Here is a 9659-nt window from a genome sequence, read left to right on the forward strand (position 1 = left end):
CACATGCATAAGCTTTCTAAACTAGTTCACATGAGAAAAGTATAGGAATGTTATAAATATTCACATTTATTTGATATATTAAGGGTTTACAAAATACTGAGTTACAGATGTTTAAACAGAACGGTTCTTACCCAACACAGATTCATAAATGAGGCCATATTATGAATACATCTTTTCTGTAGCTGCACAAATTTGCCAAAAAGAAATTCTACAATGCTTAACCAAAAAACAGAGGTAAATATTAAGTGAATAAATTGGATTGACAGTCATCTAGAGGGAAAGTTCAGCTCGAGATATTCTTAAATTCTGCTCTCTCATCCTTTGTTGAAGCGCGTTCAGGAGAGGGAGAGAGAGGGGGGAGAGAAAGACCCTAAAGGGCGGAGTTATCCACTTCCTTTCTCCCCTTCATTTAATTGGGATCTGTAGTGGCTCTGTGTTGAATGGTCAGTCGCAGAGAGAAGGGGGCAGCCGTTGATTTAGGAGAAGCGTTTTGTCTGAAGCCGTGGCTGTAAATGAGGCTTTGCTATTTTGTGTTAGTCGGTCAAAGAGTGTCTTCAGACAGCGGAAGACAGATACGCGCGCGCACAGGCTCTCCAGACGGAGGTTGCGCTTCCAGTCTCTTGATACGCGCAACAGATTTCTCCTTAGTGACAGAGGAATATGCGGTTTTGCTTTTAATGTCCTTGCTTGTTTTAAGCACTTGCGCTCTGTTAATTTTTCAAGACCTGTTTTTGACGTCGGAACCTTTTGAGAAGACGCTTTTCTTTCGGATTTGGAGATGTTTTTGAGACCATAACAACGCATGTAAAGGATTGAGACAGCTCAACAAAGGAAGCGACAATCATTTTGAGAGTTTATTTCAGTGCCTGTCGGAACCCAACATGGATACCAGCAAGGGCACAGTGTTCTGTGCCACTTTACTCAAACTTGCTGTGCTCGTGACATTGGCACGGTACGTCTCGGCTAAAACTCTGAAATACCAAGTTTACGAAGAGCAGAAGGTGGGTACAGTAATCGCCATACTTCGAGAAGATGTCGCTGATGTTTTGTCCAAACTTCCGAGCACGATTCCTTTACGCTTTAGAGCCATGCAGCGCGGCAGCGCGTCTCTTCTCTCCGTGCGCGACCAGGATGGAGAGATCAGCATCAGGACCAAAATTGACCGCGAGAAACTGTGCGAGAAAAATCTCAACTGCACTATCGAATTTGACGTCCTCACCCTCCCCACGGAGCACCTACAGCTGTTCCACATCGAAGTGGAAATTCTGGACATTAACGACAATGCGCCGCAGTTCGCGCGCCCCGTCATTCCCATAGAGATCTCCGAAACCGCCGCCGTGGGGTCGCGCATTCCCCTTGACAGCGCCACCGATCCAGACGTCGGAGAGAACTCACTGAACACATACTCTCTGACCCCGTCTGACTTTTTTATGATTGATATTCTTACCAGAACCGATGGCGCCAAGTACGCGGAGCTCGTTGTGCTTAAAGAGCTGGATAGAGAGGTGAGAGCGAGCTATGAACTCCAGCTCACCGCCTCAGACAGGGGCGTTCCCCCAAAATTTGGAACAACGCTCCTGAAAATCAGCATAGCTGACTCGAACGACAACAATCCGGTGTTTGAGAAGCCATCTTATGTGATCAACTTGCTTGAAAATTCCCCTTTAGGCAGTTTGCTTATTGATCTGAATGCCACTGACCCAGATGAAGGGACCAATGGTAAAATCGTATATTCTTTTAGCAGTCACGTGTCACCTAAAATTCTAGAGACGTTTAAGATTAATTCTGATAATGGTCATTTGACACTAATGAGGAAAGTTGACTTTGAAAGCACAAATTCGTATGACATAGATGTTCAAGCTCAAGACATGGGCCCTAACTCAATGCCAGCACACTGTAAAGTCATAATAAAAGTGGTGGACGTGAATGACAACAAACCTGACATTAGCATCAATTTGATGTCCACTGGGAATGAGGAGATAGCTTATATATCAGAGACAGCTCCTGTAGATACATTTGTGGCTCTTGTGAGGGTAGATGACCTGGACTCTGGGTTGAATGGAGATGTGGAGTGCCGTCTCCATGGCCAGGGTCATTTCAGGCTGCAAAAGACATATGAGAAGAACTACATGATCCTTACCAACGTCACTCTGGACCGAGAGAAGAGGTCAGAGTACAGCTTGACAGTTATAGCTGAAGACAAAGGCTCTCTAAGTCTATCAACCATCAAACACTTCACTGTGCAGGTCCAGGATGAGAATGACAACGCGCCAAAGTTTGAGAAGAGCAGGTATGAGATTTCCCAGGTGGAGAACAACTCACCAGGAGCTTATCTGTCATCTGTGATGGCCTCAGACCCAGACCTGGGCCCGAATGGTCAAGTGAGCTACTCTATACTTGAAAGTACAGTCCATGGGAGCTCCATCTCCACTTATGTAACTATTGACCCCTCTAATGGAGACATGTATGCGCTACGTACGTTTGATCGTGAAGATGTGAGTCAGATCTCGTTCTTAGTCCAGGCCCGGGATTCTGGAAGTCTTCCGCTGCGTAGTAATGTGACCATTGTGTTGACCATCTTGGATGAGAATGACAACAGACCGGTCATTATGATGCCTCAGCTGTGGAACCACACAGCTGATGTTCCAGTATCCAAATACGCAGAGATCGGTGACGTTGTAACTGTAGTCCGCGCGATAGACCGTGATGCTGGCGCCAACGGTGACCTGTCATGTTCTGTAGTAGGGGGCAACGAGGCAGGTTACTTCGCCATGGATGCTAAAACATGTGAAATTCGGACCAACGTCAGCATGCAGGATGTCCCACAGGATCACGTGGAGCTGACCGTACTCGTGCAGGACCATGGTGCTCAACCCCTCAGCGCCAGAGCCCTACTAAGAGTGTCGCTTTATGAAAACATTGAGAATCACATGAATCCCCATCTGACAGGTGGAGGAACCGGTGACGGGCCTCTAGATGTGTCCATGATCATCATCATCTCCCTTGGGGTGATCTGCGCCATTCTGCTCCTCATCATGGTGGCCTTTGCCCTTCGCTGCTCACGCGAAAAGAAGGACACTCGCTCATACAACTGCAGGGTGGCTGAGTCTACTTATCAACAGCACCCTAAAAAACCCTCACGTCAGATCCATAAGGGCGACATCACCCTGGTGCCCACCGTCAACGGGACCCTCCCAATCCGTGCACACCATCATTCACCAACCTCCTCGCCCGGACCTGAACGGGCCCACATGGGCAGCCGGCAGAGCCAACACAGCCGCCAATCACTGAACAGCTTGGTCACTATTTCCTCCAATCACATCCTTGAGAACTTCGCCCTGGAAATGACACATGCCACGCCCCCTGTTGAGGTAAAAGCAAAACTTGCATATTCAAACAGTGTAATTGATGCTAATCTTCATAAAGAGCTTGTGAATTCTCTGTCCATGTTTATACTCATCTTTTCATTCACCAATGTCAACATAACATTCACGTCATCATGTGTGTTGTTCTCGCACTAACAGTTTTCATTTTTTCATTCGTGTGCGTGCGTGTGTGAATGAGTGTCGTGTTCCATCAGTCTTTATTTTTATTTATGTCATCTGTTTTTGCTATAGCAAGTCTCACAGCTCCTCTCAATGCTCCATCAGGGTCAGTATCAGCCGCGGCCCAGCTTCAGAGGGAACAAATACTCTCGCAGCTACAGGTAAACTTACAAACAAACAAATACTACGCTCCCAGCTCCAACTCCATATTTGGGCATGATGTGCTCTAAATAGTATAGTAGAGTAGATGGGTAGTGATACTCAACCTGTTGTGTGCTGCTGGTTAGATCGGATTGGATGATAGGTATTCTAAAATGTTTGTGGTAGAATAGGACAGAACTTCCCTGTTGCCGTGGTCACCCACGTTCGCAGATCCTGATTGGACTGCTCCTCACATGAGGTCATAGCTTGCTTTCTGTGCTTTTTTTTCTTTCCTCTCATCTGCATTTTGTTCTTGGATCATGTCATTTTACTCCGTGCATATTGTTGAAACCATTGTTCATACAATGATGCATTTCAATGTCAATATGGTGATTTAAAAACATACTAGCTTCAGATATTTGCACTTTTTTGTCCTGCACGCCTCTGCTGATGTGAATCAAAATATTTAAGAGACATTTTGGGTGTGAGATAAATGCATGGTGCCAAAGAGACATCACTGAATAGATCTGTTTATATGATGGTTAAATAAAGTAGATATAGTCTGTGCAAGTTAAACTGATGGGTGGGGCATATGCTTGCCTGCTTTGCACATGCATGTTCATAGACTGTATGCAATGCATAGAGATGCATTTGGGAAACTTGAAGTTTAATGCAATCAAACATATAATGCCACTCTTAATGTGTCATACTCTATGTTTGATTTTTCTGACAAATCACTTTTAAATGGAGGCTTTTTGTAGTTTGGTGGTTGATGTAACTTGAATGTTGTATATCGTTTTTAATAATTAGCCTATATTTTATACTTGCATACTCTATAGCATCATGATAAACCTGTAACTGTGTTTGTGTGAACGTGTGTGCAGGTACGCCCTCCAGGACATGGATAAGTTCAGTCTAAAAGATAGTGGGCGTGGCGACAGTGATGCGGGCGACAGCGACTGCGAGATGGGCCGTGATTCGCCCATCAACCGGTTGCTAGGCGACGGCTTTGGAGACCTCTTCCACAACGACGGACACCACCGTCTCCACCCAGGTGAGAAAGGTAGTCCGATTGGTCTCTCATGTGATGATTATATAGAGCACATTGTGATGGCGTTTAACACCCTGGCTAATATTACGTTGTGAACAGGTGCGGGTGTAAATTAAATGACCTGCACTATGCTTTTATACTCAATATGGATGTGAAAATTAAGGAAAAAGCCTTTAAATGATCTGGTTCTTAGTTGAAATCATGTTATTTTTGTAACCACTACCTTTTGCAGTGTCAGTCTGATTTATCAGTAGCTTAAGACTATGTGCATGTGTGGAGGCGTGGACTGGAGTGTTATTTCCCTGTATTCATTCTCTTCTCTGAGTGACAGCCCTATGCTTTCAAAATTTGAACTGAGGAAAATTCACCGTAATTGCTTTCACAATGCAGTTAAACCCCCCCTTCCACACGCACACACTCTCTTTTCTCTCCCCAGAGGGCCGCTATTTCAGCCCTGCTCTTCCTCTTTCATAGAGAGAAAGAAGCAACCTGTGTGCATCGATTAGAGTTTCACCCTTTCCTCACCAAAGCGGTTTATTGTAATTTTCGCTCAGTTGCTTTTTCTCCTTCCCAATTCCAGTTTGTCCTCTCCATTTTTATTCCCTTGCTGCTTTGTCTCTAATATTCAAATTCAGTCATATCTGATTCGTAAAATAGGCGGCGTTGCCAAAGTAATGAATAATAATCCAGCTTAACAAAGGATGTCAGCCTTCACAAGAGAAACTGGAGTGACAAACTCTCAATCTCCTCAGCTTCTCAAGTTCCCTCCCCAACTCACCCACCCACCTCTGAAATCCTTTCTCTAACTTCCTAACCTTACCATCCCTCTTCGTTTTCCCATTCTCTTTCACCCCTTTGTTTTCTTCACTTTCCTTTCTGCCATTTTGCACATGCCCAGAGAAAATTTAATTGCTCAGAAGTTGCTCTTTCATAGCTCAGGAGATTTATGGTTCATTTAAGTACAGTATCACATTTGTCTCAGAGGTTTCTCTTAAAATGTCTAATAAAAGTAGAAACAATTTAGACAGTGGATGAGAAGAATAGTAGATAGTGTGGTCTTGGAAGAAGTAAATGAGAATTGTTGGATTTAATATTGAAATCTATTTTGATTAACAGAAATTGACAGACATTGTGACATTGTAAATTTCTCTTTAAAAATGCTACACTAAAGGTTCTATATTGGCATCCATGCAGAAACTTTAACATTCACAGAGCCCCTTCAATGCACACAAGGTTCTTCTGATTATGAAAAAGACAAAAACAAGACTTAAGCTAAAGTCTTCATTTTCTTTTCATTCAATCTTTTGTCTGTCCATGAGAAATATTACAAAACAGTTTAAAAAATGATAGTTCTGATGTTTACAATTCAAGTTTGATTGATTTCGCTCTTCTTTACTCCTAAAACTCACTGATTCATTGTCTGTCTGTCTTTCTCTCTGCAGTCATGAAATTGTGTACGGAGGAGTGCCGTGTGTTGGGTCACTCTGACCAGTGCTGGATGCCATCTCAGGCGTCTTCGGATTACCGTGTGAACATGTACATCCCTGGAGAAGAGAGCAGGCCTCAGGTCCTCGAGGAGGACCAGCAGTCAGTCGACTCAGCTAAGAAGAGCTTTTCTACCTTCGGAAAGGACAACGAGGAGGAATGTGGCGGTTCGCTGCTGTCAGAAATGAACAGCGTCTTCCAACGTCTCCTGCCAACTTCTTACGCTGAGGTCAATGAGCTCGAAGGATGTGCTGGCCCTCCCACTTCCTCCATCGGCATGGAGATCAGAAAGGGCTTCCTGCCAGGTAAGGCGTCATCTACAGGCCCCGCCTACCCACAGGGCGTTGCTGTTTGGGCGGCCAATACTCACTTTCAAAATCCTGGTAGTGCTGTGACGAGCGGACATGGCTCGACCAATCACGCAGCATCACAGGCACATTTAAAATGGCTGCCGGCGATGGAGGAGATCCCAGAGAACTACGAAGAAGATGACTTAGAGAGTGTGCTCAGCCAGCGGCAGGGAAAACGCAACGACACGAGACACGAAGTTGTCGACGCTAGCGAACTGGTTGCCGAAATTAACAAATTGCTTCAGGACGTACGCCAGAGCTAAACAACAATCTGTTAAAGAACATTTCCCTGTCTCTTTCTTTTTCGTTGGCTCTATTTTCGTAGAGTGAACTAATCATTTAAAGGAGGAGAAAGGGAGAGAGTTCAGTGCTGTAGCCTTGATTGAGTCGCATGTGGAAGCATTTCGGTTAATATTGTTTACTTGGTATGACTTTTTGGTCTTTTCGTACAAAAGTGAACACAATGTGATTGTAAACACCTTTTATGTTTTTTTACTCCATATTTATATATGTGTATATATGGTATGTGTATGTATAGAAAGCAATACAAATGTCTATTTTTATACAATATTTCACAGCATGTACCTAAAATTAAACCAAAATTTGTTTGTATATTTGAAAATGTTTAATGTGTGTTTGAGCGTGTGTGAGTGTGCATAAGGATGTTTTAATCAATACAGATTTCACAATGTATACAAACTATTGTTGGTGGTCCAGTTCTCTGTTATCATTATTGTGAACACTGAAATACCCTTACCAGAATGGTTCTCTTTCCATGGTTTATCCATGACTGTGAAACATTTCTTGGGATCTTATAAGGATTTTTCTCTCCGTCAGCAGACCTTTCTGTTACAATTTTACAATAATGTTGCATTAAAAACATGCATTTGAAAAAAGCTTTCACACTCTCTGTTTTCATTCATTATTTATTCAGCAAATCTATTGGTCTTAGTTGTAATTATGTTTACCCTTTGGCAAATGCGCATTCATAAGCTTTCATTATGAAAGCATCTTTTACCGTTAGCCTTGGAACTTTTTGAAAATGAAGCAGACAGAATCGATCAACTCCCTACAGAATCTAGCCTGTGATTCTTGTAAACAAACAGGCATCTGTTTTCATGGACCTCTGCCACTGCTGCTTTCACTAAGAGCTCCCCCTTTTGAACAGAGCAGGTATTGCAGTCACAAAAAAAAAAAAAAAAGATTCATGGCTTGTCCATCAGGAGGAATGCTAATCAAATCATTTTTGTCCATACAGATCTGATTAATTATTAAAGAAAACGTTTTATCTAGCAATAACATTCTGATTATATGCTTGATGAATCAAGCCTCATTTCGTTGTCTTTGCAAACCCAGAAAGGGTGTAATTCTGCCCTGGGTACCCAGCCATAACTCCTAGTAATTAGCTATAACCCTGAGTAATTAGCTCGTAGAAAGATTATGGCTTTACATAAAACACGCCATGCCCCACAAATGTTGTTATCAGTGGTGTTTGATTACTTCATACACGCGTATAATATGAGACAGGCCACTGAATCTTTCATACAAAGATCAATATATAATATCCTAACATATGCATGTGTGTGGGTCTATGTATTTAGTCATTTAGCAGATGCTTTTATCCAAAGCGACTTACAATGAAATTTATGAATTTAATGAATTTAAACTTACTTATGTATGCGTGTTCATAAATGTGTGTTCCTGTGTTTTGGGTGTATGTGTGGTTAACACCTGTCGATGTGTATATTTTAACAGCAGGCAGCTGTTCAGGATTAGTAATCTGGAGTGCAGCCAGTCGATGTGATGCACTGTGGAATCATCTACGCTGGCCTGACCACAGCATAGAGCAGCCATCCACACACACACTCGCTCAACATTGATTTTACTTTATTATTCTTTGCAGCAAGTGGTGAGCAGGCTCAATTCTCACACAATCACCTCTTTCAGTATGCATGTTAGTGTAATTGTATGGTGTAAACGTTGGGCATTCTAAAACTTTGAATACAGAAATCTCATGTGGTTGAAGCTGCTTTGACTGTACGACCTTGATCTGGAGTTCTTCTTCCTAATACGTTTGACCATAAACCACGCTTTAAACGTGATGATTGTAAGTGCAGGGCAGTTAACCTCAACATGCTCCCTACAATTAGTAAATTGCTTTGCATAAAAGTGTCGGCAACACTGACGATAACTAATCATTAGGAAAGAATACTGCAACCAGTGAGCACCACCCTATTCATTTAGGCTAAAATGGGTTCCTGTGTGCAGCGGGGGTGTTAATTCACCTCAGGGTCAGTTTAATTCGCTTCCTCTCTGCTGAGCATCACCTGTGGTGTGAGGTTCCTGTTTTCCTGCTGAGTAGCTCTGTGGGAAAGCTGATGACAGAACTTGACTGGACTAGACTGGATTTCAGAAAGATTATGTTACACTGAGGAGGACTGAAGTAGCCTAATGGCTGTTGAAAATTCAACTTTGCCATTACAGGAATAAAATAATATTTAACATGTGACGTTACAGCTCTTGTTATTTAAAAAAAGTAATCTTAAAGCTTAACATGCATTTCTTATAATATTATGCCCAATACTCAAATTGCATATATTGGGAAATGAAGTGGGCCCAACACTGAGCCATGAAGCACCCCAAGTCCAGTGGTTTGCTTACTGCTATTCACGGTGTCAAAGGCAATAGCCAGTTCTAGAAATTCTGACAGTAGAGCAAAAGGAGCATAATCTTGATTTATTATTAACTTCCTACTTTTGTGATTTCTTTGAGGTCTCATCACACAGAAGATTAAATTATTTTGTATTCCGTCAATGTGAATGATTTTGTCTCTAGAAAGATGTCCAGACAGCTGCCATATACCACAGCCAATACTTTCACACCATTGCTTAATTAAATCAACAAGTACATTCTGCAGTCACGTTCTTATTAATTAACACTTCAAGTGTGGGGAATACAAATGTATAGGGTGTGAGTGTGTATTTGTGTTTATGTCTGTGGGTGGTGGGTATCTGTGTTCTGTTAATATCCTTTGGTTTCTTGGATTCACACAATAGAAAAGACGTGGGGAAATAATGAAGTGTGTTG

At 42.5% G+C, this 9659-nt stretch overlaps 1 protein-coding gene across 2 annotated transcripts; it reads left to right on the forward strand.

Moving 5' to 3' along the window:
* The first annotated feature begins 409 nt into the window (after positions 1-409).
* On the forward strand, positions 410-7069 carry LOC107564003 (protocadherin-18-like). 2 transcript variants are annotated; one of them, XM_016248993.1, is made up of 4 exons: positions 410-3371; positions 3618-3706; positions 4571-4740; positions 6180-7069. In XM_016248993.1, exons 1-4 carry the CDS (start codon positions 882-884, stop codon positions 6833-6835), a joined length of 3405 nt encoding a protein of 1134 aa, XP_016104479.1. In that variant the 5' UTR covers positions 410-881; the 3' UTR covers positions 6836-7069. The 2 variants fall into 2 exon arrangements, with proteins under 2 accessions (XP_016104479.1, XP_016104487.1); XM_016249001.1 differs by having other exon boundaries at positions 3651-3706.
* Positions 7070-9659: the final 2590 nt, after the last annotated feature.

The sequence above is a fragment of the Sinocyclocheilus grahami genome, unplaced genomic scaffold (assembly GCF_001515645.1).
Source record: "Sinocyclocheilus grahami isolate Dianchi unplaced genomic scaffold, SAMN03320097.WGS_v1.1 scaffold25.1, whole genome shotgun sequence".
Lineage (NCBI taxonomy): Eukaryota > Metazoa > Chordata > Actinopteri > Cypriniformes > Cyprinidae > Sinocyclocheilus > Sinocyclocheilus grahami.

Coding starts and splice junctions, on each gene's coding strand:
- LOC107564003 (XM_016248993.1), top strand. CDS start 882: ATGGATACCAGCAAGGGCACAGTGTTCTGTGCCACTTTACTCAAACTT. Junction 3,372..3,617: donor ATGCCACGCCCCCTGTTGAG/GTAAAAGCAAAA, acceptor TTTTTGCTATAG/CAAGTCTCACAGCTCCTCTC. Junction 3,707..4,570: donor AAATACTCTCGCAGCTACAG/GTAAACTTACAA, acceptor ACGTGTGTGCAG/GTACGCCCTCCAGGACATGG.